This window comes from Vulpes lagopus, chromosome 11, assembly GCF_018345385.1.
Source record: "Vulpes lagopus strain Blue_001 chromosome 11, ASM1834538v1, whole genome shotgun sequence".
In the NCBI taxonomy this organism is placed as follows: domain Eukaryota; kingdom Metazoa; phylum Chordata; class Mammalia; order Carnivora; family Canidae; genus Vulpes; species Vulpes lagopus.
Window position 1 is genome coordinate 109,653,568 of NC_054834.1, and position 26,759 is coordinate 109,680,326.

General features: G+C 46.0%; 1 protein-coding gene across 14 annotated transcripts in view; it reads left to right on the forward strand.

Moving 5' to 3' along the window:
• GULP1 (GULP PTB domain containing engulfment adaptor 1) overlaps nt 1-26,759 on the forward strand; it is a 218,300-nt gene that overhangs the window by 108,290 nt on the left and 83,251 nt on the right. For all 14 annotated transcript variants that reach the window (XM_041773954.1, XM_041773949.1, XM_041773953.1 and 11 more), the window contains one exon: nt 21,501-21,572. In XM_041773954.1, the coding sequence (XP_041629888.1) occupies nt 21,545-21,572 (28 nt within the window). In that variant the 5' untranslated portion in view covers nt 21,501-21,544. The remainder of the gene's footprint in view (nt 1-21,500; nt 21,573-26,759) is intronic.

The window sequence follows — 26,759 nt, forward strand, 5'->3', positions numbered from 1 at the left end:
AGAGTGAACTTCTGGCTCCCAGGCCCAGGCGGCTGCCCGGGATCGCACCGCGTGGCGGTAATTCACGAACGTGCCCGCTCCCCTCCGGGTCAGCACAGTCCGCACGCAGCTGAGCTCACCGGCCCGCGTCTGGCAAAGGCCGCCCTCGCGCTTGCTTCATCAGAAACAGCCAATGCGTTTTTATTGAGACCGCAAGGTTGTGCGTTCCCAGTTGGCAAATACTCCCTGTGTTGGCTGCTGGGATGTGGACAGAGGCTACAACAATATCCCCTACCTTTCTGCCTACAGCTGACATTATCCTACAAAATATTTCTTTTAAGAATCTTGTCTAATGATTAGTGGATTTTGAATTCCAGAATTGCAGTATACGAAAGAATTTCAAAGCAGACTCCAGCTGATTAAGTCACCTGCTACTTTTCTGATGTTAAGAGTCTCATGGTTTTGTCAAAATTGTGATAAAATATAACTCTCCAGTAGTCAAAGACCGTAGGGTTTCCACTTCATGCAGAGCGCGAACTCCGAGTCTCCTAACATTCCTAGTTTAGGGATCCCAGCCCCTATCTTGTCTCCTGCTTTGGCTGGTGCACAAACCTTGAGGTTTATTCCACTGTACCTTCAATTTTCCATTCCTTCCTCAGGCTCCTCTCTCGTGCCATCTATGTAGGTCCTTCAGTGGATAAAAATTTAAAAAGGAAAACAACAATAACAAAAAAAAATGAATTAAGATTTGTTTTAGGGGATCCCTGGGTGGCTCACAGCAGTTTAGCGCCGCCTTCGGCCCAGGGTGTGACCCCGGGGTCCTGGGATCGAGTCCCGCGTCGGGCTCCCTGCATGGAGCCTGCTTCTCCCTCTGCCTGTGTCTCTGCCTCTCTCTCTGTCTCTCATGAATAAATAAATAAAATGTTAAAAAAATTGTTTTAAAAAGACATTAAACGCAGACAAGGAAGACGCAGGCATAGAGCATGTGTTTCATCGTGAAGAATTGGGAGAGTGAATCGGCGGTGATGAATGCGAGGGGACTTGAGAGCTAAGAGCGCGTGGCCAAAGCAAGGGCTGGGTCTCTGCCTCTACTAGACATGTGACCGTGTACCAAAAGCTGTAGCGATCATTAACTTTGATAAAAAAAATAATAAATAAATACTATATTTTTGGAAGACAGAGGATTAGCAATTTGAAAAGGCATCTTTTAGGCTTCTGTGTAATTCTTTTCTCTTCCTACCGTAGACTTCTTTCCAGGTCTGTGTATTATTAGCACAACTGCCATTTTAAATAGAAGTCTCGCAGTTTTAAGACATTTAGGCGGGTATGGCTTGGCATCACCAAGGATGTTTTCATTTTATTTATGTTCTATTCTTCTACTCTTTTCTCTCCTTATTCTATATCATTGCTAACCCTAGAAGTTGAAATGAGTCCTATGATGAATTTTATTGGTGGGTGGAGAAAGGCAGGAAGACAAAGCTGAACCTGTCTGGTCATGTTAAGGTTTAACTCCAACCTCTATCGCAAGGAACGGTCATTTAAGATCTTTACATTTGTTTTTGGCGACAAGTTTTCACGTAGTAAATCTGCACATCGTCACCCATTCCCCCGGCTGTCCTTAGCAACGAGCCCATTGATGAAGTTCGGACGTCTCATATTCACAGTCCTGTGCTCACCTGCAATCATGGCCTAGGTGTTGAGACCGTCTCTCCTTGAGAGCGGCTAGAAAAGTTTTGCGGGGATTTTCCCCCCTGTGATAAAGTGAAACACTCTTTCAGCTGCGTGTGCATGTGTCGAGGTAGATGTGGATAGCCGTTCGTGACGGTGAGGAACAACTTATTTTTTTTTAATAATAAATTTATTTTTTATTGGTGTTCAATTTGCCAACATACAGAATAACACCCAGTGCTCATCCCGTCAAGTGCCCCCCTCGGTGCCCGTCACCCAGTCACCCCCACCCCCCGCCCTCCTCCCCTTCCCCCACCCCTAGTTCGTTTCCCAGAGTCAGGAGTCTTCATGTTCTGTCTCCCTTTCTGATATCTCCCACTCATTTTTTTTCTGCTTTCCCCTTTATTCCCTTTCACTATTTTTTATATTCCCCAGATGAATGAGGCCATATAATGTTTGTCCTTCTTTGATTGACTTATTTCACTCAGCATCACACCCTCCAGTTCCATCCATGTTCGGTGAGGAACAACTTAAAGGCAAAAGCCAACATACTGAGGACGGGAAAGCGGAAGAAATCGAAGCACCGCCGTCCCTGATGACAGCTATGTGTTGGATTTTCCAGCCCGGAAACCCTTTGCCCCCAGATTTTTTCCTGGGGGATGATGAGTCCCTAGGATGCAAGACAAGTTCAGTCAGCCGTGGCAACCCCAAAGCATCCTAAGGAGGACGAGCTGAGTCCAAGTTTGGCTGCTAAGATGGCGCATCCATGAGCATAGGACATGGCACTTCCGACTTCCTAGGCGTGAGGTCAGCAGCCTTGCTTACCGGATTTGGGGTTTGGATTCCTCTCTTCTGACCGCTGTAGGCTACGTGTCTGTCCTCTGCCGCAAGTGGCTTGTTGGTCGAAGGTGCATGTTATGTCCTCCAGGAGCCTCTCGGCCTACTGCCCGACAACCAGACAGGACTTTAAAACATTATATTTCAAAGTATAGACAAAGAAGTCTTTTTTCCTTTTTTAACTTGTATGCACAAAACATGGTTTTACCAAATGACGTGTTGGTATTTCTTGCTAGATGCTTAACAGATTTGAGAGTAAGAGTTGTTACGGACTTTCCCTGTACCCAGTGGTGTTTTAGAAGGGATTTACCTTGTAATGATGAATCCGAGATGAGCCAGCCCAATCTAGTAGCAAGTTCACACGTCCATTAGGGTCACACCAACTTATAGTAAAATTTTGACTCGACCACTTGATTGACACATAAATTTGGGTGTGTCATTCGGCTACCTTAGCCCGGATGTGGCCATATTGAATTTCTACCACCCTGAGAGTATTATTTGGCGAAATGAATGAGATGCTCCATTTAAAGCATTATTCATTGCTACGCACACGCTGGATGCCACGTATATGGTACATCAACTCTTCAGAGCTCCCTGAAAATCAGATGGAGGCAAGGAATTCTAGTTATTGTTAACCTGCTGTCTTTATTTATTCCATTCCTATAGACCATATGACCCTTTTTAAAAAAGATTTATTTATTTATTTATTTATTTATTTATTTATTTATTTATTTATTTATATTTATGAGAGAGAGAGAGAGAGAGAGAGAGGCAGAGACATAGGAGGAGGGAGAAGCAGGCTCCATGCCTGGAGCCCTATGCAAGACTTGATATCCGGACCCCAGGATTGCGACCTGGGCCAAAGGCAGGCGCCGAACCGCCGAGCCACCCAGGGATCCCCCGTATAACCCTTTAAATGTTTCTTGCTCCTTTACCATTAATCTTAAGAATTCATTTGGGAGAAAGAATTTTAAATTCATTTTTTTTCAGGGTAAGACAAAGTATCAGTAATCGGTACTACCCTAGGAATATAGGGTTCATGTTGGTCAAAACAAAAGCCATGCCTAGATTGAACACGTAATTTGAAATATTAGAGCGCGTAGTTTGTGTCGGGTCAAGAAATAACTAATAAAGTCAGAATGATATGTTTTGGATTCTGAGATAGTGGGTATTGGCCTCTTACAGTGGTCAAAGAAAAATATTATAAGCATCCCAGGAGATTTGTGATAAAAAGTTTAGATAGATAAAAGACAGCAGGGGTAAAAGTAGCATTACCTGATTTTAAGAAATACTTAAATAACTTTAAAAAAAAAAAGATTTACTTACTATAGAAGGGGAAGGGCAGAGTGAAAGGAGAGTCCTAAGCAGACTCTGTGCTGAGCATGGACCCCAAAGTGGGGCTCAATCCCATGACCCTGAGATCACAACCTGAGCTGAAGCCAAGACTCTGGTGCTCAGCAGACCCTGCACCGATATTTATTTATTTATTTATTTATTTTGGCACCCCGATATTTAAATGACACTTTAACCCTTACGATCAGTCAGGACCCATATTCTTTTCATGTTCTGTGATCTCAACTTTAGTTCCACTACAGTCTCCAGAAAACTATTTCCCACGTCATACAGACGTACACGTAAAACTCAAACATGTCACTTGACAAATTCGTCTTCCTTTGGAAGTGTATCACGAGATGCGTTTGATATTTGCGGAATAGTGTAAAAGTCCCTCGAACCTGTCATTTGAAGACCTATGGTTTGGGATCCCCGGGTGGCTCAGTGGTTTAGCAACTGCCTTCAGCCCAGGGCCTGATCCTGGAGACCCGGGATTGAGTCCCACGTCGGGCTCCCTGCATGGGGCCTGCTTCTCCCTCTGCCTGTGTCTCCCTCTCTCTGTGCGTCTGTCATGAATCAATAAATAAAATCTTTAAGGAAAAAAAAAAAAGAAGACCTAGGGTTAGAGAGTCCCCGTATCTCTTACCAGCCGTGCGCCCTTGGGAACGTTTATCACCCACACTATGACTAGACCACTGTGCGTGTCCGTAAATTGAAGGAACCGTTACCTGCGTCAGAGAATCGCCGTGGGAGCCGAGAGCAAGGGTGAAGGTGCCTGGATGGAGAGACAAAGCACAGAGCAGACACACGGTAGATGTTTGTGGAATCACATATTGTCCTTAAATTGAGTGCTGGTCTCCCCCCACCCGGTTTTCCTGGCCTTGCGGAGAGTCAGAGCATTCGACTGGCAAAAATATGTCAGTCCCAAAGGAGCTCTTGTTACGCAGTAAAGCTCACGTCGAGGCAGGGAATTTGTCTCACTGCTTTGCCCTCTTCCTTCATCCATACCTTCTTTGATCCCTCTCCTCCCCCCATTAAATGTCTCTCCGCAATGCTCAGCCTTGGCTGGCCTCCCCGTACGTCCCTGTATCTTTCTTCCTGGAGGAATCGTATAAAATGAGCCACTAATTGGATGGTCAATATACTTCTAATAACAATATTATGGAAGCCAACATATAATAGGATCAGAGAACAGATGGTGCGAGCCTCGTGGGGTAGCGTCGCTTCTGTGAGTTGATGAGCGCAGCATCGGGCGTTCAGCGCTGCGATCAAGCTGGGAAATTCAAATAGTTATATCTGGTGTAGATTTTCCAAAGGAGAATACGTTTCTGCTCATGCAGAGTAGTGGAACGCAATTCCCATCGCTCCTCTAGGACTTGGAGTCTTGGAATCGTGCCTGGAAATAATGCATTGGAAGGGTTCGAGGAGACTGTGCCCGAAAATGAATTATTGCCACATTATTGGCAAATTCAGTGAGAAATTGGTTTCGCTTGAACTTTAAGGAGATTAGAGGATGGAATAGCTTAAACGGCCTCTATAGAATTTATTCATATATAGATATATTTTTTTACTCATTCAGATTTTATTCATTCTGAGATTGTCTTTCTTTTTCTTCCCCTTTTCTCCTAGTATATCTTTAGATTTCAGCTAATTCTATAGATCTAACCAGTGTTGCAGTATGCATGGCTTATATGCTAATATACATCAATTGATGATTATCCAAAATAATATTATAACTTAGAAACATATAAATAATAAGGTAACGGTACAAGAAAATGCCAAAAATGTCTATTGCGTTATAATCATTCACCCCTTTTTGAATGACATTTTAGCAATCTCGCACCATATCCCTGCAGTATATTATACGAAGTGAGTTAGGATTTATAGAATAGGACAAAAAGAAATTGGAAAGTCCCTACTTTCAGATTCACATTTACTTCTTGTCTAATTACTATTTATCTTAAGATTTAAAATATTGAATTATTTATTGGCTTGTGATGAATAATAAAATTGAATTAATAAAATTAATAAAATTAAATGTCGATGATACGGTTAATTTATACGCATACGGTTGTATTTTTGAACCGTTTCTAGCCAAAATTTTGAATTAGCGGAATAGCAGTAACCTGGACTAACTAGATGGAGGAAACCAGGTGGCTGTGGGGGAGTGACTCTGTTGGTGTTAAACTAGTATTTTTCTAGTCACTGGGTAAGTGTGGAGCCCGTGTATGTGTGTGTCCCTGTGCAGATCTCCCTCGAGTGTTCAAATGAGGGCATCCCACAGGCCGAGGGAGCCCCGCCGCTGTCTCTTACTCTCTAGGATTCAGCATGTTTTACCTAATACAGGAGAAATAGAGGACGGGGGGACATGGCCCTGTTCTGAGAGCCAGAGAGGCTTTCTGTCTCGCTGGGCACGTTCGGCCAGGACCTGCTCCTCCGCAGCGTGCCAGGGGCCCGCCGAAGCGGGGCAGCGGCCCTGCCTGGGTTGGGTGGGGTCCAGCCCGGGGCCCCGTGTCACTAGCCTCCGAAGCCCCAGCGCTCGCCCCTCTCGGCTCAGCGCCACCCCCCCCCCCCCCCCGGAGTGACCGGTGTCTCCTTACCTGCTTGGAGGACGCGCACTTGTGCTCCTCTGCTGACCGGGCGGCGCGGCCGCGGCCTGTGCGTCCGCCAGCGGTGCCCCGGCATTTCCTGAAGGGCTGCTTCCCTGCGGACATCCCTGCCCCTTCTGGTCTAAGCCCCGCGACACCTGTCGCACGGAGGACTCGGTGCCCTTCCCCTCACCTGGCCAGCGGTCCCCGTCACACGTCACACACGCTCGGCAGGATGACAACAGGATGAGGACAGGAGAGAGGAAAGAAGGAAGGGAGGATTGGGAAACATGAGAAAACTCTGAATTGGCTTCTCTTGAAAAGAAAGTTCTGATTTCACCTCCACCAAGACAGGATTTCTTGGCAAAGGCGGGTGTGCTGCTTATTTATCACAGAATAACGATTATCCACTTGCGAGCCCGTTAAATAAGTGAAGCGAACAGTTCCCAGCACTTAAAATGTGCCTACACTTGGCAAATATTCTCATATTTAAAAAAGCGCTTAGTTTACCTGAGGCTCCTCGTCCCTGTTACGTCCACAGACCCCAGGAGGGGAGGTCGTATGGGTGAGGGCCGCGGGGTCAGCTGGGGGAGGTCACACCCAGACCCCAGGAGGGGAGGTCGTGGAGGTGAGGGCTGCGGGGTCAGCTGGGGGAGGGCGTCTTGGTCAATTGTTGAAACAAGGTTTATCTTTGAGATCGGTCCATGTGTTAGAACCCACATCAAACAGCTGTTTCCTCTTCCCACCATCCCCCGTTCCTATAATCCATGTGAACATTCACGACAGTCGACTATTGCAGAGATGTTTTTACGTGACCACCGTGCAGACGTGTGCAGGTTCAGTGACTGCAGGGGCAGCGTGCTCCTCGGCCCGACGAGCCCGGCAGCCCTGCTCCCCATCCCCACCCCCAGCCACCGCCTTCCCCCGTGGGGCACAGGTGGGTCCCCAGGCTCCACCTCAGTCACACCCTTCCACGCGGATCCACCAGGACGAGCGAGCAGGGCAGGGCCGGGCCTCGGGAGCCAGTGCACTGAGGGCATCGTGGGGGGCCGCCGTGTGTCCCTGCCACCGCCCCGTCCTGTTGTCCTTCCCGTCCATGTGAAGGCAGGTGCATGGCCCCCCGGAACCTCCCTCCTGGGCTGGTGTCACCTCCCCACCCTGCCCCTATCGCTTGCGGCCGCTTATGCATGAACTCCTGAGTGTCCCCAGTTCCCGCATCCACCGCCTTCTCACCTTGTCCTGGACCCACACCAGCCAGGCCGCCTCCGCCCCTTCACCCCCTGGAACGACCTCGCAGAAGCCCGGCATCTCCGTGCAGTCACCTGGCAGCTTGCTCGCGCTCCCTGTGCGCACCTCCGCGACACCGATCTCCTCTTGAGGACGTCCTCGTCCGGATGCCCAAACTGCACGCTTTTCTCTTTGACCCCAGTGGCTGTCCCTTACCTAGCTCAGAGTTGATCATCTTACTCTGAGTGATTCCTAAAGTTGGGTGTGCCTTCGGGCTCCGTAGTCACTTCTCTGTTCACACCTGCTTCCTTGGGACCCCATGGTCTACACTCGCTACTTCACAAGTTGTATCTGTTCCGACGCTACCTGTTAGGAGCAGGTTCCTGTACCAAGCGTCCACTCGGCCCCTCTCCTTAGAGGTCTGATGGAGATCCCAGAACTAACACGGCACCACAGGAAATCTTTGGGCTTTCCCCAAGGGTCCTCTGCTCCATAAGTGTCATGGGGATTTACTCAGTGAAAGGGGCCGGCGCGGGGCGGGGGGGGGGGGGGGGGCGGGGAGGTATCCGTTGTCCTTGAGGTCGCTCTCTTACTCTCAAAATCCATCCATCGACTAGACCGGTCGGCTCTCCCTTTGAGATAGAAGTCCGGTAACACTGCAGAGCCAGAGGACGGACACGGTGGGCGAGTGGGCCTTCGCCGTTTGCCAGCCCACCGGTGAGACGGGGAGAAACGAGGCTAGGAGAAAGGGTGACCTTGGTCACATCAAGAACATCAGGGGCAAGATTTTCTCTTTAGCATTGGACCTGGCAGGAGGAGAGAACATTTGCACAGGCGCGAACAAGCAATCGTGGGAAACCATAGGCGGGAGGCCCGTGCCGATACCTCCTGGGTGTGGGAGTGCGGGTTTCCAGTCTCGGGGAGCTTCTGCTTCCTCTGGGACTCGGGACGGGGCCCTGACATGACCCCGTAAAGGCTCCACGAGACTCCGCGTGCTGAGCGCACAATGGCAGGTGGCTGGCTTCGAGCCGACATGTCCTGTATTGATCGTGGGCACCAGGTATGGACAGAGTTGTACTCCTTGGGGCTGTCAGAGCCCCTGCTGTTCCCCTTACGCCACCCATTTCCCCTTTTCCGCTTTTCACCACAGCCAGGTGTTTCATGTAGTCACTTTTTGTTTGTATTTTCTGAATTTTAATTCCAGCATGGCTAACACACCGTGTCTGGTGGACGGTCCAGTGAGCAGTTCTAGGCACGTCCTCTTGACCCCCTTCGCCTGTCACCCATGCCCCCACCCACCGCCCCTACATTTTTATTTTTTATTTTTATTTTTATTTATTTTTATTTTCATTTTTTTTTCAGATGGGTGTTGTTTTGTATATGAGCGTTGTTTGATTCGGGGGCTCTCTGGCTCACCATATTTGTCGCGTCAGCGCTGTCTCTCAGATCCACTTACGCTGCAACGTGGGGATGGAGTATTTCCAGTCGACCATTCCACGTGGCGCCTCATGATGTCCACCTACCATGTTTTTTGCCTGGCTTCCTGCTGGCGATAGACGAGGTGATTGTTTCTTGCCCCCGCAAACAAGGTGTGGTTTCTCACACCAGCGCTTTGTGGGTCTGTGAGAATTCCTTCGGGACGAGTACTCGCCAGTGGGGTGTTCCAAGTTGTGGGCTCTCTGAACATCCAGTGTGTTAATAAGCGTTATTTTTTTCAGCTGAGTCGTGCTATTTGTACGCCATCACCAGCGGTTCACCAAAAGCAGCTGAGTTTTCCTCAACTCTGTTTACGCATTAGAATCACCTGAGGAGTTCTTAAAAAATATTAAAGGCGGAACCCCATATTCTGGTTTAAATGGACCGAGTGAATCTTTGACACTTGATAGTTCTTGGTTTCTCCCTGGTGATTTCAATGAGTATGTAAAGGTGAGAACCCTTGTTACAACCTCCCGTCCTCACCAGTATTGGGCACTTCACAATTTTCTAACTTTTCCAGTCAAATTAAAGTAATACGGCTTAAATTTGTGTCTTGGTGATCACTACTAAGTTTGAGCATTTGTCCATACACTTACTGGCCTCTCAGGCTGCCTCTTCTGTGCATTGGCAGTTATCATTTGTCCCTTTTCCTCCAGGGTTACCCACTTTTTCTTACTGTTCCTGGGGAAAATCTTTGTTACTTCTTTACTTCTCATATATATTATTTCTTTATCAGATTTACAGAGATAAGCTCTTTTTTTTCCTCAAATTCATCTTTGCCTATTACCTTTCCATGGCAGCCTTTTCTGAAATGAAATCTTTCATTATGATGCAATCAAATTGGTTTTTTTGCATATTTTTCAAATAATCCTTTCCTTGCTCTAAGTGAAAATAATATCCTTATTATTTCCTGTGTTTTCCTTATATTACGTAGCTTTTAGTTCTTATTCAAAAAGGTATTAATTAATTTGGATCCCAACGTTAAATGTAAAATAGGGAAGACTTGTATTTTTCTGTCTTATTGCATATTTTCTATTTAGTATGCTTTGTTTTTAATTTTTTTCATTTCCTACTGTCATTTGATAAAATTTTGTTTTTACTAATTGTATATATTGTAGTTAATTGTAATTGCTCTTAAGACACATTTCAGGGATGCCTGGGTGGCTCAGTGGTTGAGCGTCTGCCTTTGGTCCAGGCCATGACCCCGGGGTCCTGGGATCAAGTCCCATGTCAGGCTCCCCACGTGGAGCCTGCTTCTCCCTCTGCCTGTGTCTCTGCCTCCCTCTGTGTCTTTCATGAATAAATAAATAAAATCTTCAACAACAACAAAAAAAAGACACATTCTCATTCTTATGTTCCCACATTAATTCTTAAGTTTCAACACATGTAATTTCTCACAGTAAGTCAGTACTAAACTACATGTCACGTCATGGCTGTTTGCTCTGTGCTCCATTATGTGGCAAACGCTTATTGAGATTTTCAGTTCCCGACTGTTACAGCTGTACATGTGTATGTCTGACTCTTTCTTTATGCTTTTATATCCATGTATCTTTCTATACATCTATTTTTTCTTTTTTTCTTTTATAGTCCTACATTAGCTATTATTGTTTTTATGATAAAATACCGTAGTAAAATTTATGGTAATGCTATAGAGCTTCTCTCTTTTACAAAAGAAACTGGATTTGTCTCTCTTATTTTAATCCTACCCAGATTACCTTCAGGATTTTTTTTTCTTTTCAGTATAATAAAGTAAAAGTACTTTTTCAGTAGTAAAAATTCTGAGGCATTGTATGTCTTTGACATTTTATTTTTTAAGTAACCTTCACACCCACCATGAGGCTCGAACTCGCAACCCTGAGATGGAGTCACGTGCTTTATGGACCAAGCCAGCCAAGGGCCCCCAGCACTGTGCGTCTTTATTACTCTCTCACATTATACTGTGGTTACTCCATGCAACGTTCATGGTTCAAATTCTTTTCTTTTAGAGCACCTTGAGAATATTGCTTACGTGTTTTTTGCATACTGTGTTACTATTTTGAGTTTTATTATCGATTTGGTTCTTGTTGCCATATAGGCCATCCTTTTCTGCCTGGAAGTGTCATATATTTTCATTTTGCATTTAATATTCTTAAATTTAGCATAATGTGCCTGCATCTGAGACTTTCAATTTAACACTTTTCATAATTTATTTTAATTCCGTGAACATTCTCTTCATAATTGTTTTTACGTCTGCCCCGACCTCTCTCTTCGTCTCTATGTCCATGTCCAGATTTTGGCACTTTTATTTCTACCCTTTATCCTCTTACTAATTCTTTGACGTATCTTTGTTTTGTAGCCACCTCGGAGAGTTTCCCCATTTGATCTTCAAATTCAGTATTTCATCTCCGGGTCATACCATTCTGTCATTCAGTCGTATTTACTGTGGGTTTTTTAAAGTCTTAGCCCTATACTGCGGCCCCATTACCCACTGATCTGTCATAGCTGCTAACTTGGAAAGTGGGTCCATAACCCCTGGTGCACGGCTGTGGCCAGTGCTCCAGCCCAGGGCACCCAGCCACCTGGGCCATCAGACATGGGGCTCCTCCTGGCTGAACAGACAGGGACAAACTCGTCGGAAGAGGGGCCAATAACACAGGAAATGAGGGTTTGGAGAGGAGAAAGGGAGAAATCGACTTCAGAAGGCAGCAGCGGGGAGCCTCAACTGGTGACCCCCCCAATGGTGGACACCTGCTGTTATACAGGGAGTGGTTGGCAGGTGAGCACGCGCAAGGAGTATGGGCGTCCATGTCACTCAGCCCTTGTCCGTGTCACTCAGCCCTTGTCCGTGTCACTCAGCCCTTCGTGAGGCAGGACGGGCCATGGGGTGTTGTGCCCTGGGCCCCCCATTGCTATTGAGGCTTTTCTGGTTTTTTGGTTGGAATGTTCTGGTCTCGGCAAAGTATCTCTCTCAGGGCCTTCAGGAAGTGCACCAAGAAAGCCGTGCAGTGCGTCTTAGAGTCCGAGTTGAGTGGCCTTGATGACTCCTGGTTCTAAGTGTTGGGACCTGTAGTTGAGTAAGAAGCACAAGGACGAGACTGATGTTTTCCTTCCAGTTCCCCGAGCACTGATTTCTTACTCTTTTCTCATTTACAGATATTTCTTCCCCTGTCGTCATCCAAATACTATCTTCATTCCCTTGTATTCTTAGACTTTTGTTGCTTTGACAAATTTAACCCAAAGAATATTGCCTGTTCTGTATTGGAGTAAATTTTTTCTTTATTTTTGGCCTTGGTACAGTTCCTGTGTTTACTTGAGTTCGGTGGAACTTTTGTCTGAAAATATGCGTGACTTTATCAAATTGTTCATTAATTTATATTGTTTCAACCCATAACGTTGTTTCAATAGACGTTTTCCTGTCCAACAAAAGAAATATTTCCTATGTCGGAAAGTCATCACGGCCTTTATCATTATTGGCTTGTTTATAATGTTTTCTTTGATGGAAAGGTGCATGGCCTTCATTTGTACGACTTATTGTAATTGTGTACAGTATGTGTAGCAAGATAAGAGTGCGGTTTTGTTCATCGATTACTGAGCAACTTTAGAGAGTTTCCTGATTCTGAAAATATCTTTAAGGTTTTTTATATTGTTGTACAGTTGAACAAGGTTTTGGGAGCTAGGACGTGTTTGTATTAGAATAAGATGTAAATTGTTTTAGAAGACCGAGCTTGTTAATTTGCTTTGTAAGTCGGCAGATACTATACGTAGGAACTAGATGCTACGTATGGATGCAAGGATAAAATTCTTAAAACTCAGATTCATTTACTTTTCTAGGACATTCTTGCCATTCATTTTATGCTGACATGAGAGCATTCATTAGTGCAAGAGAATGAGAGCTCCAGCTCCATCTGAGTAGATATATTGAAAGGGAAAATTTTCAAATTAGTTAAATTAGTTCAGGGAACTAGGTTGAGGTTAGTTGCCAGAAATCTCTCTAATCTGATCAAATGGGGCGTCAAATAAAAAGCAAATCTGGGCTTATGTAAGGAGAGCTTGTTTGAAAAGATTACTGCAATCAGGGAGGGAGGGAGGTTGTAATGGGGAGAGTTTGCCAACCTTGCATCTGGAGGCATCTCAAAGGCAGGCCGAAAAGGGCTTTTCTTTTATGGGGAAGAGTAAACAAAGATGAGTGGGGGGTTGTGGTTAGGGGCGGTGACCAGAGAGCGCTTTACCCTGGGGTCAGCCGAGTTTTAGGAAAGATTATGAAGGAAAGGCTGCATCTGTTAAACTCAGGGCAGGTCAAAGTTAAGGATCCTGGAGGAAAGAGACAGGTTTTGCTAAAGATACGGCCCTAATAGAGTAGCAGAGATTTTGTCCAGACAGGTCGGTGGCACAAACAGTCCAGCTAATCCTTCATGAAGCAAAGAATGGGCATTTGGAGGGTGTTTGTCTGGCTTTCTCATGAGTAAACGTGGGGAGAGCCCTGGATCTTATCTACATCAACTGGGGAAGGGTGGGTCTCTGCCCTGAGCCCTTTTCCAAAGCACTGAGGGGTGGGGGATTTCCTTGACCTTTGTTGTTTTTTGGGATCACGGGCCTGAGCAAAGGTCAACCGGGTCAGGATGGTGGTGAAGATAAAGCGGCCTCTGGCGGGGGAGGCTGGAGGACGCCCACGGGGAGGGCGGGGAGGGCGGGATCTGAGAGTAGGCCCTGTGTGGTTGTGGTGTGGTGTCGGTGAGGTGATGGGCTCGGGGCTATTTTTAGCTGTGGCCCAGCAGCACTGGGGCGGGATCCAGCCCGGGCTCCCCCGTAAGGAAAGCTGGTTTCCCGGGGTAAATATTCGGAAGCTGTGTTTTCAAGGACCAGATTTCCTGTCCACCAGCTCTGTCCCGGAGCCCCCTGGCACGCGAGACGCTCCCCATACCAAGGGAGAACATTCCAGGCTTCTTGTGAGGACGGCTTAAAAAGCCAGCAAGAGAAATGGTGTCTGGCTCTGACTTTTTTTTTTTTTTTTTTTGCTCTGACTTAATTACAACACTTCCTTCAAGCCAAACCCTATAGAATGATGAAAACAGGGAGTCCGGGCACATTTATAATTACTGTTTGTGAGAAGGTAAAGACAGAGACTGTGCTCACTGTAAAAACACCGACCCCAAAACCGCTGACCTCAAAGCAAAAGACTAAAATGAAAAAAAAAAAGAGAGAGAGAGAGAAAGATCCTTTCAGGTGGTTAAAAGAAGAACTCTTATGGGGTAGATGTTAAGATGAGCAGGCTGGCGAGCCGGGCCCTCCCCGCAGCCAGGGAAGGGAGCTCTGCGGAGCTGCAGGAAGGGGAGACTGTGGGCCCCAGGGGGGCGGCCGGGCAGGGGCTCTGCAGCAACCCAGAAGAAAGCATTGTTCTGGCAGATCACCAACCCCGGGAGGGCCAGGGGTCCCACCCGGCGGACGACCTCACTAATGCTGATCAGGAAATTCCAGATGGATCGCCTTAAAATTCCACTCCCAGGAGAGGCCGAAATTGCAAATTAGTTGAGGTATTAAGTCTTGGTTGGGCTTTAGCAGAAGTGACTCCATTTGGAGCCTGTTTCTTTTCAGCAAACTGAAACCCTAATAAGAGGTGGACAGTTTCAACCAGAACTAAAAATTTTTACATTGTTGCTTTGTTTTCGGAGATCAGCTGACTCTTCAGTGTCCATCTTGCAAATTCCAGTCTTTTAGTTAGTTTTTTTTTTTTCAAGATTTTATTTATTTATTATTTATGAGAGACACGCAGAGAGAGGCACTTGCAAGTTCTAGTCCTCAGGTCCACGAAGCCTGGAGTCTCAGCCTCTGAGAGCGTTGGTTGAGCAGTGAAGCCGCTTTATTCTCGTCTTTCAAAGGCCCTCGGATGGGTTGGCCAAGGACAATGTTCCCTCAGCACCTGGCCCGCTCGCGGTCCCGGGTGGTCAGGGCAGCAGGCACGAGGGCGTGCGGCCAGGTGGCCACAGCGGCGGCTCTGCAAGGACGCGGCCCTTACGTGTAGAACCAAAATAAAAGGGAGAAAGAAAGTCTTGTCGTGACTTAAAAAAAAAAAAAGAAAGGAGAAAAATTGAGCAGGACTTCCGCATTCGCTTCAAAGTCTGATGTCAAGGGGAGCTGACCCGGCGCAGGCAGGTGGGTCGTCCCGCGTCGGCTTCCCGATGCAGAGCTTTCAGGGTCTGCCGGCGCGGTCTCCTCCCGGGGTTGACCCGCCCCGCAGAGCAGCCGAGCTCCCCTGCAGGACGGAAGGTGATGAAGAAACCCGGGGAGAGAGACTTGATCGATCCCTGAAGGGGGGTGTAGGGGACCCTCTCAGGCTCTAACTCTCGAAGCCGAGCTCGACGGCTGCGGGGACGCGGGGCGCGGGCCGTCCTTTGACCTTGGGAGCGCCCGGGAGGCCCTGATCGCAGAGGCTGGGTGCTGGCGCCGGCGCCACCCCACGTGCAGGTGTCTGCAGCCCTACGGCGTGTGGAGCCGCGCAGCAGGGCCAACACGTAATGAGGCCGTCGTTATTGCCCGATGCTCACCGCACGGCAGAGGGCCCGGCGCCGGCAGGTGCCTGTCGCATATGCTCGTCCCCTTACAGCACAAAGTACTATGAGAACCCAGCGGTTGGAGCCTGGTAGCTTCCGTGCCCAGAAAGCGTAGGTTGTATGTGCCCATCTCTTTGGCGATTGGAGCCCTTCTTTTGACTTCACTCCTGGCATCAGAGGAAACTCAGATTTCATTCTGCTCCGCAGACCCGCATGCGGGACCTTATACATTAGGGTTTTCTTGCTCGTAGACCACTGGGAAGGGCTGGCCGTGCTGCAGGGTGCCCGGACGTGCCCTTGGCCTTCCCGGCTCCTGGCCGACGTCTCCACGAGAAGCGCGGGAGGGCCAGTGGCCGCTCTGAGGCCCGCAGCGCCTGGCAGGGAGCCCTGTGCCCAGCCGAGCTCCGCTGCACCTGTTCTGCCCAAACCTCCTTTCCTGTCTCACCTTCGACCTTTGCTCATCTGGGAGGCGCCTACCCACGGCCTCCCTGAGATCCTCACCTGGATGACTAGGTCATCTGTGCTTCACCCTCTAGCTCAGTGCATCTGCCTCTTTGACGGGCTGCTCCCTACCTGCCGAGCCCGCACCCCTTATCCCCATCTCTCCAAGACGTAAGCGCCTTGAAGGCAGCGCCCGAGTCCTGTTTATTTCCCCTTTTTCTTCGCTTCTCTGACGCTGTCACCAAAGTGCTCTCATCGTGTATCTATTGGAAGAACAAAGGAGGTTTAATGAGAGTATGAGACATGGGTCAGTCTCATAAAATAAGGAAAAAATAATGATAAGCATTTATATCCCATGTCAAGAAACTTCAGAGAACATTCATGTTGCTATTTCTTAGTAAATTATTAATATATAAATATTAATATATTAAAGTGCTCTTTAGCACATCGTGTGGTCCCTCCTCCTAGTGATGTGGATCTCAGTTAGTGTACCGGTCAGTTTTCCTGCCTACCCTTAGGTAGTATAGACGCACAGACACTGAGTCTTTGCAGATTACGGCCACAAAATACAATGAAGAAGAATATTGTAAGGTGCCTTAAAATTTGGAGATTCATTTATTTTTTTAATTTTTTTTTTAATTTGGAGATTTAAACAGAGAACCTTTACAATAGATACTGATTAGATCAAGAAGAGCCAAAAATGAGCTGAGTGCTCTGAGTAGGATTTTGGAAGCTACACGAACTATTGGAAGCAATGAAGTTCCAGGACTTAGCCACTCTAGAGGACTCAGCAGCCGGGAGCAGCTACTGTGGCACTAAAATTGCCTGATGTTCCCTTATGGTTACCTTCTTCTTCTTTTTTAAAAAATATTTTATTTATCTATTCATGAGAGATACAGAGACAGAGGCAGAGACACAGGCAGAGGGAGAAGCAGGCTCCATGCAGGGAGCCCGACACGGGACTCGATCCCGGGACCCCGGGGTCGCAACCTGAGCCAAAGGCAGATGCTCCTCCGCTGAGCCCCCCAGGCGTCCCTCATGATTACTTCATTGAATTACGTGTTTTTAAAAAGTCCACAAAATGTTTGAGAATTAAAAAAAAAAACACATTTACAGGAGAAGCAACTGTGGTTGTTTGTTGTTTTTTGACTTTACCTGATTTCCTTTCCTAGAACTAAGCCGCATGATTAGACTCCATCCTGAGATCAGAAATGATCTAAAATAATGAACAACAGGATCTTACTGATTTAGGATTCATTTAATGTGAACTATGTTTTAATCAATTTCCAAGTTCTTTAAAATTTTAACCTTAAAAGAATTCCCAGGAAAATTTAATTTTAAATATACTCATAAGGGTAAAATGAAATTCAGAAGTAGCCGTTATTATGGGCCTCGGTATTACACCACATATAGTTTCTTTAGTCATAACAATGTTATTTATTTATTTAAGAAGAGCCTGGGCAGCGGGTTGCAAAGCAGGAAACTGCCGTTCGTTAAGAAGCCGCTCTCGACTTCCCCTGAACGAGTGGTGTGTGAATATCCGCGGACTTACCTCGGTGGCCGGCCTTCAAACCTGGTCTATACTGTATTCACTTAAAGAGATGATCATTGGCCCCAGACTTTTTTTAAAAAGATTTTGGCCTGGGACGCCCGGGTGGCTCCGCGGTTGAGCATCTGCCTTTGGCTCAGGTCGTGACCCCGGGGCCCTGGGGTCCAGGCCCCGCACCTGCCGCACCTGCTCCCCCTGCTTGTGCTCGCTCCCTGTCAAGTAAATACATAACATCTCAAAGGGAAAAAAAAAGGAGAGGAATTGTCTGCACAGACCTGCAGGGCTCTGTGTAATATGGGAGGGCTTCTGAAGTTTGGCCGAGCGGTGATAGGGACGGAATCCATGTGAGCGCTGAGAGCACCCCACGCAGCGCTGTCAACCCCGGAGTGCTCAGGCATGTCAAACCAGGAGAGCACGGACAGACACACGCGGGGACACACGCTTCAGGGGTCAGCCTTGAAGAGTAAAGTTAAATGAGGAATCTCACACAGAACTGATGGCCCTATAAATTATTTCAGCCTTTGGTATACTCTTTTATGTTTAATTAAAAAAAAAATAGAAAACCCAAGTAGTCATACTTTAGACCTCATATAATTTTTACTCTGGAATGCAATTCTATGGAAAAAAATCAGTAAAAGACATTTATGTGGATTATTCTCTCTGTATATTACGTAGCTAGGATTTAGAGATAATTTTTTTTTAGAGATAATTTTTTACCGATAAGGAAATTATGCATCCATGTACAAGAGGCCACCGAAACAATGTTTATCAAAAGTTTGTTTGAAAAGAAAGATTTGTGTAGTACCGTAAATTGAAATAAAGTTTATTCAGAACTTAGATTTCTTAAACTTCACACGTAGTAAGTTGGTACAAACATAGATCTTACTACCTCAGCTCTAAAGTACATTAAAACATACATTATTAATACATTAAACGGTATATTGATGCCAGCTTAGCCTTAGCGCTACAGTCTGAGCTGGGGATAGCTAGCAAAACCAGCATCTGCTTATTTTCTGGGGGGGGGGGGGGGGGGCGTTAAGATCTGTTTTGCAAAGAAAGAGTAAAATGTCAAAGGATCAAATACATATGCTAAAAACAATTGTTTGGAAGGTGGAATTTTGATGTTTATTTATATGATAAGAACGGCTTATCTGATATCTCCTGACATTTGTATCTACCTGTATTGTGAACAGGTGAAAATGCTCCTGCTGTTTTATTTTGTTTTGTTTTGTTTTGTTTATTTATTTTTATTTTTATTATTTTTATTTATTTTTTTGCTCCTGCTGTTTTAGAGCCATAGGATTGTAGCCACGTTTCATACCCTCCCTATCTGGCCTCCTGGCCTTTATATGATCATGTCAGGGTTGTTTAATTTTTTTTCTTTCTGCCTATATGCCTTGAAAGAGTTTATATTATATTCTTTATTTAAAATACACCTAATTTTAAAAAATTAAAAAAAATAAAATACACCCAATTTTATGAAATTTAAGATTTCAGGGTGTTAAACTGCATCCTTTTATTTCACAACCTGCTACTGTTGGAAGTGTCCACCTGAGACCTACTGCGTTTGAGCTGCCGATTAATAGATTTCATGGTAATTTTGTTTATTTTTCCAGAGAAATTGTACCTCACGTTCAGATGTGTTTTGTTTCTTTTCTTTTTTTTTTTTTTTTTGAATTATTTTTTATTTCTTTTTTTTGGTTTTGTTTCTTTTCTGCTAGTGTTTTTTTATCTTTGCTTCTTCTTCCAGGATACAACCAATCAATAACCATCTCTGTTAGGTTCTAGGTGAAAAGCAGCTTTTGGGAGAAGACAGCGTATATTTCGTCCGAATTGTACTCCCTTGCTTACCTTGCAGAGTGACTGGCCCTCGTGATTGATAAGGGGTTTCTGAATGAATAAGTTAATTATTTGTAATAAATAAAGTCATCTCAATCATTACTTCCAGAATAGTATTTTCTGTATCATAGAAAAGAAACCATATTATATCATTAGTATAAATGACATGATTGCTTTGGTGTTTTAATTTTTTTTTTATATTTAAAAGCCCCTTTTATTTTATTTTATTTTATTTTTTTGTAAATTTATTTTTTATTGGTGTTCAATTTGCCAACATATAGAATAACACCCAGTGCTCATCCCATCAAGTGCCCCCCTCAGTGCCTGTCACGCAGTCACCCCCACCCTGGTGTTTTAATTTTTAAAATACATTCTCTGCCTGCCGTTATTAATGGCATATCATGAGCAGGTGAGTAAAGTATGAGGTCAGTAAGAGCCTGATATTACTGTGTCCTTATGTAAGTGTACAAAACAATACCTAGTAATGATATTTCATAATTCCGTTAACCGGTTTCATTGGGAGTAGAAATGCCGGAACAGGATCCCAGTAATTTCACTGTAAAAATGACTTTATGATAAAGATCGAGCTCTCTGCTGTGTCTTATTGCTGTGTAGATTTATGGGGAGTGTTACAGTCTGACGGTTGATAGAGCCCCGAAGTTCACGCGGTGAAATCCCCCAAAGTGGCGTTTTGAGCTGGGCCTTTGTAAGGTAATGAGGTTTAGATGAGGTCATCAGGGGGAGACCGTGTCTTTATAAAAAGAGGAAAAATAAGAGCCTCCTCTCTCTGCCATGTGAGGACACGGCCAGAGTCGTGCCTTGGAGGCCCGGAGCAGGGCCCTCAGCAGCCCCTCACCCCGGTCGTGCGGTCACGGCGTCCCGACGCGGGCCACGCTGAGCAACACAGAGGCTGATACCAAGAAGCCGGGGGCCGCAGCAGCCAGAACCCAAAAATGTGGAGGTGACCCAGGCGCTGGGCGGTGGGTGGAAGCTGGCGGCATCTTGGGGTACGTGCCGCAAGGGCACAGACGCCCTGAGGCTGCTCCAGGCCACTCAGGCGACGGCTCGGAGGGAGAGGCGGGCGGCTTCTGGAGGACACAGAAATGATGGGGAACGGAGCGTGGTGGCGGGCTGGCTGGCATGGCCCCTCGGACGAGGCCCAGGCGAGACACGGACGGCGGGCAGCGTGGTGCTTGTGTTCCAGCGGTTCGTGGACGGCAGAACCGGCAGCGCAGGACGTTGGATACTCAGTGGAGAACACCTCGAAGCGGCGTGTCGGAGAGTGGCTCGGTTCCTTCCTACTGATTCTAGTAAAACCTGAGAAGAAAAAGATGAATTTCAGGAAAAGGAATCGTTAGAGCAAAGACACGTGGTACTTCAAGATCTGGAGAAGCGTCAGCCTGGCACGTGGCGGGGAACACCAAGCACGTGGCCGGCGGCCCTTTGCCAGCTTCCCCGGGGCAGGCCGCGGACGCAGGGAGCAAGGCTTCGGCACGGAGACCAGGAGGCCTGCGCGGCGGTGGCTGTGCTGGGAGCGTGCATCGTTCGCCAGGACGAGGGACAAACGGCCCCGAGGCGAGCCCGCGTGGGCTCCAGCACGCGGGTCAGCGGCTCCCCAGCCCCGGGGCCCGGCGCCTCCCGGGGACGCACACGCCGCCGTCGGGGTCACAGACCTCTGCTGTCAGTGACCCCAAGCTGTGCCGCATCCCTTAGCCGTCAGCTAGGGGGGTCCCTCCTCTTTCTCCTGAAATTTGCAGATAAATACAGTGAACGATACACGTGTGAAGGAGGGAGACAAGAAGATCGATGAATTTGCGGAAAATTTCTTTGAGGCGTTGTTCTTGCCCGCTCTGCTGCTGGAGTCTCCAGTACCCCGGTGTGTTCTTACCCAGAGTCTCTTGGGGCATTTCAGAATATTCTTTATAAATATTTTAAAAAAAATAAATTAAAAAGACTTTGCAATTAAAATGCATGTGCATGAAAGAGGTGGGCCCAAATGTCTTTACTGACGCTTTGGCACGTTGTTATTCTTTTTAGGACATAAAGTGTGACTGAACCGGACGCCTGCGCGGCTGGGCATCATGAACCGTGCTTTCAGCAGGAAGAAAGGTAAGTGCTCCCGTTTAAGGACCCGAGGGTCAAGTCCGCGCCGCTGAAAATCAGGCGGAGCCGGGGAATCAGCCTTTCCTCTTGTGAAACCCCGTGGCTCAGGAATGAAGTCCGGATAGAGCAGCACACGCCGCGCACCTGCTGCTTGGCCTTTGCTTGTCACCCTAACGGGACGGCAGCCGTTTGATGCGCGTGTTTCAGGATACAATGATGACGCTGCATTTTCTGGATCATTTTACTTTGTGGCGTGAAATGGCAAAATAAATAAATAAATAAATAAATAAATAAATAAATAAATAAATAGATGGGAAAGGCATCCAAGTAGGCCCGCATGCGAATAGAAGACACCGCTGGTTAAATGTCCCTTTTTTTTTATTATTATTTATTTATATTTATTTATTTATTTATTTATTTAATTTTATTTTTTTTAAGTAGCAATGAGATGTGGCATTCAGCAGGTATTTCGGGGTGCACTCAGCACAGATGGAGGCCTCTGGTAGATTTACATGCTTCAGTGCGTGTGTTTTTGGGAGCGGTTGCTTGGTGAGGGAGCCAGGGCTTGTCCTGTGTGATGTGCCGTCTGCGAAGGGGGTGAGCAAAGCTCTTCGGGTTCATCGCGAGCGGCAGCAGGGACCACGGGGCACAGAGGCCGGGCCGCATCCCACGCCGCGATCACGCCGGAGGCTGACAGGCGTGGGTCTGAGACCTGCACGTCCGTTCTCGTTCATACACCCCTGGTATTTGGGGGACGCCCCTCCGTGCTGGGCAGGGAGGACCTGGGTCCACGCGTGATGATCAGAGGCCCCCGTTGCCTCCTCGTGTCCACATAACGGACAGTCCAGAGCCACAAGGTCGTCTGCTGTGTTGGTTCCACGAAGTCCGACGCGCTGTGTGGACCCTGAGGACTCAGCAGACAGGCTGGGGGTGGGTGGCGGCTTCGGGCCTTGGGGCCTCCCCACTGTGCACCTGCCGAGCTGCCATCACGGGGCTGACTTCAGGAAAGGTCCAGTCGGGGTAACTACAGGGGCGTCCGCATAAGCGGGACACGATCCCCACAAAGCCTAGCAGACATGCAGCGGGATTCCCCGAAGCTCAGACGTTCTTGTTACCGAGTGAGACACCCGCGTGCTCGGCTGTGGGGCCCGACGGGTGGCCCTAATGTGGACTGTCAGGCTCCTGGCAGCTCCTGGAAACTAGCACTCTATTATTTTAGTTTTTTTTTTTTTTTTTTTCTGAATAAGGAGAATGCAAAAATGACATTTATTGTCATCTATAGCTTGGTTCAGATTTAAAACACCTACTGCACGTAGACATAATGTCTCTTTGAAAAATCTCCTTTACTAGTAGGAAAAGAATCCAGAAGTGATTCTCTGATACGTGGAAGTATTTCTTTTTTTTTTTTTTTAACGTGGAAGTATTTTTAACAAAGTGATAAAAATCTTACGTCAACAACTCATCACTTTAATCATATTATTTTTATGTTTTTTAAAGATGTTATTGATTTATTTGAGAGAGGAGCAGAGGGAGAGGGAGAGGGACAGGCCGACCCCGCACTGAGCGTGGAGCCCAACGCAGGGCTCAGTCTGGTGACCCTGAGGTCAGGACCTGGGCCAAAACAGGAGTTGGTCGCTCAGCTGGCTGAGCCACCCAGACACTCCACCGTCTTATTTTTCTTTTTTAAACACTCATTTTAATTTTATTTTATTTATTCATTCATGAGAGACCCACAGAGAGAGGCAGAGACTTAGGCAGAGGGAGAAGCAGGCTCCCTGCAGGGAGCCCGACGTGGGACTTGATCCCGGGACCCGGGGTCACGCCCTGGGCGGAAGGCAGATGCTCAACCCCTGAGCCCCTAGGTGCCCCTAAGAAACACGTCTAGACTGTCTCTTTCCATTTGCTTACAATTCCTTTTCCCATTGTTTAAAAGTTAAAACTCCCAATTTCTAATTTCCCTTTAGTTGAAGAGGATGTTGGAGTTTTTCACTGAGAAATCCCAAGTAACCAGCAATTGTACATTTGTTTCATTAGATGACGGCTGGAGTGCGGCCACGGGGAAGGTTGGGGTGATTTAGAGAATCAGGAAACAGAAGCACTTGTTCTGCTTTGCCTCCTTCTCTTTAAAAAAATTTCTTGTGATTTCTTTTCTTCCCCCCAAATCTAATGATTAAATATCCTCAGGGGGAAATTATTGATCAATATTTTATTCTAATTTCAAGGTAGAACTTGAAACTTATCTTAAACTCAAACATACATATATATATATATATATATATATATATATATATATATATATATATATATTTTTTTTTTTTTTTTTTTTTCCCTTTCATCAACCCTTCCAATTAGTGTTTTGTCTGGTAGTCTTGATTGAATTGGCTGGTGACCCCACTGATTTTCTTTGCAAATGCTTTAATGCTACAAATTCTCAAAAAATAAGACTGCACCTATTAGAATTGCTTTATTTGGACTATTTTGAAGACATCTGTAAAAATTAGCCTGACCTCATAACCACAGTTACATTTTAATGAACGTATTTGTTCTGTAGCTCCTTTTCTTATGTTAGCTTTGTCTCTGAATTTCGAAAATCCTATCTTCTATTCATTATGTCAAAACTGAATAGTTTATTTTTTTTATTTTTAATTTTTATTTTTTGATTTCATTTATATGTGGAATTTCTTTTATAAATTTATTTTTTATTGGTGTTCAATTTGTCAACATATAGAATAACACCCAGTGCTCATCCCGTCAAGTGCCCACCTCAGTGCCTGTCACCCCGTCACCCCCTCCCTCCTCCCCTTCCACCACCCCTAGCTCGTTTCCCAGAGTTAGGAGTCTCTCATGGTCTGTCTCCCTTTCTGATATTTCCCACTTATTTTTTCTCCTTTCCCCTTTATTCCCTTTCACTATTTTTTATATTCCCCAAATGAATGAGACCATATAATGTTTGTCCTTCTCCAATTGACTTATTTCACTCAGCATCATACCCTCCAGTTAGAAACGACAAATACCCACCATTTGCTTCGACGTGGATGGAACTGGAGGATAAAACTGAATAGTTTAGTAGAAAAGCAGAAAATACTGAATGTGAGTAAATGTGATTAAATAATTCAACTTATTACACTTCCTTTTTTTTGACCTATCAGTTGACACGCTGATGAGTAGACATAACCAGAGTGAATAGCACGTGCAATTCAGTATTTCAATATTATTTCCCTGTTTTATAACCCATTCATATGCATCTGTTCACCCAACAGTATCTCGTTTTGAACTTGATGTACTCAAAGTAGATGCTTTAAGCTCTGGCGATACAGTAATGGTGATGTGACTGCGTCGTTCTTGATGAGCTCTTCATCTAAGTGCATTTTGAACACTTGGATGTGTTGACCCAGCCGTCAGAATGGCTTAACGCTTGCCCAATATTTTGAAATGTTGGCATTCCCCTTCACATGACTGTTTGCTCTTGAGTTAGTGATGGCAGTTTAATTTCAAGGAAAAGGGCGTATTCCAGAGTATCCATGTTCCATTATCTGATTGCGTTTGTGGGCACAGGTAGCGACCAGGGACCGTCGTCCATACTCAGTCCTCAAGGTCGGGCACAGCTATAGGACCAAGATAGTTTAATTCTGTCAGTTTTTTTCTTCTGCCGAAGTATACATTAGGATGCCAGCAGGGAGGCGTTGTGGAAATCCCTCGGGGCTCGTAAGTGAACTGCCGTCCTCGAGGTGGGTGTGAAGCCGTCCTGGCTCCATGATGTGGATGTAGGTATTTTGTCATTGTAGCAACTGTGGCTTATCCACTGCTCGCTTAGGGCTGTGATTACCTTAATCTGTCATCGGTGCCCCCTGGATACACCTGCCATCTTTCTGGGTCACCGCGGTACGAGACTCTAACAGACGAAGTATCATCAGCTTTCAACTCAGAGTATCTTACAGGAGAAAGCAATTGTCCCTCTGCCCCAGGGTTGGGATGGACCGTCATATTCAGAGGTAGACATTATGCCCAAGATTGCGAATCCAAGAAACCACCGAGGAGCCGACACCGATGCAAGCGCACGAGGGTTTATTTACAAGCTCGAGCTTGGGTCCAAGTGCACCCGACACAGCGGAGCAGGGACTTGGACCCCGAGACTAAGAGGCGGAGCAGCTTTATAGGGGCCAGTGGCCAATGGGATACGCAGAAAGTTGCACAGTCATGCTGGTCCGGACACTCGCAGGTGGCAGATTGAGTTACATTTTACCCTAAAGTATCCATTTGAACTGGCCTGTCACTGAGCCGATTTCCGATTAGGGATTAGGGTGTGCCCTGGCGACTAGGGTGGGGCAGTGCCCTAAGCAGGTCGGCACCAGGCGGGGGCAGCACAAAATGGAGTCAGTCCTGCTCTGCTTGGCCAGGGGTAGGGGATTTTTGTTAAATTTCCTGGGTCCCACAGTTAGATCCTTCCAAGAAGGGTTGTGTATCTTGGAAGAGGAGACATGAGATGAAATGAGTTACAGGGGTTAAAAAAAAGAAATTGGATTTTTTTTTCTTTTTAGGTTTCTTAGAGGCAGATCTTTGTCTTTATTGTTTTGATGTTTTTATTGTTCTGGTGTATAGCATTGCAATTTGTTTCTTTCAGTATGGAAGGGCAAGACTATACCCTAAATCTAAGTACAAATTATTCTTGAATTAATCATATCACTCGTCAGTGGCAGTCATAAGAAGAAAACTGTAATTAAAATAAAAATCCTTACAGGAAATAAAAATTTCGCACATCAACGTCAATGGCAATATGTCAGTATTGCTTTTTGCAGCTTAGAATGTATTGCTTCTCAGAACACTGGCCCCAAGTACAACTAGCACTTATCCACTCGAGCAGCCAGAAATAGCCCTGAAATGCACCAAATGCTTGGGATGTTTATTGATCCCTCATTTTTGTCTTGGAAATTCTTATGAATATTACATTGTACCCCATAAAGATATTTAATATAAAAATAGTGCATTATTTTCCAAATGGTGTAAAATAACTGACATTCCAGAAATAGAGGCCTTTTTCTCTGTCTTACATTCTTCCAGTTTGGGAACATGTTAATGATATCAAACCAGTTCCTGTTAATATCATTTTCAAATGTTCTGAATTGAATGTTGAAAATACTTTGTTAGTAATCTGTTTCCTTTCAGTACCTATTTATTTACTACTTTTCATGGTAA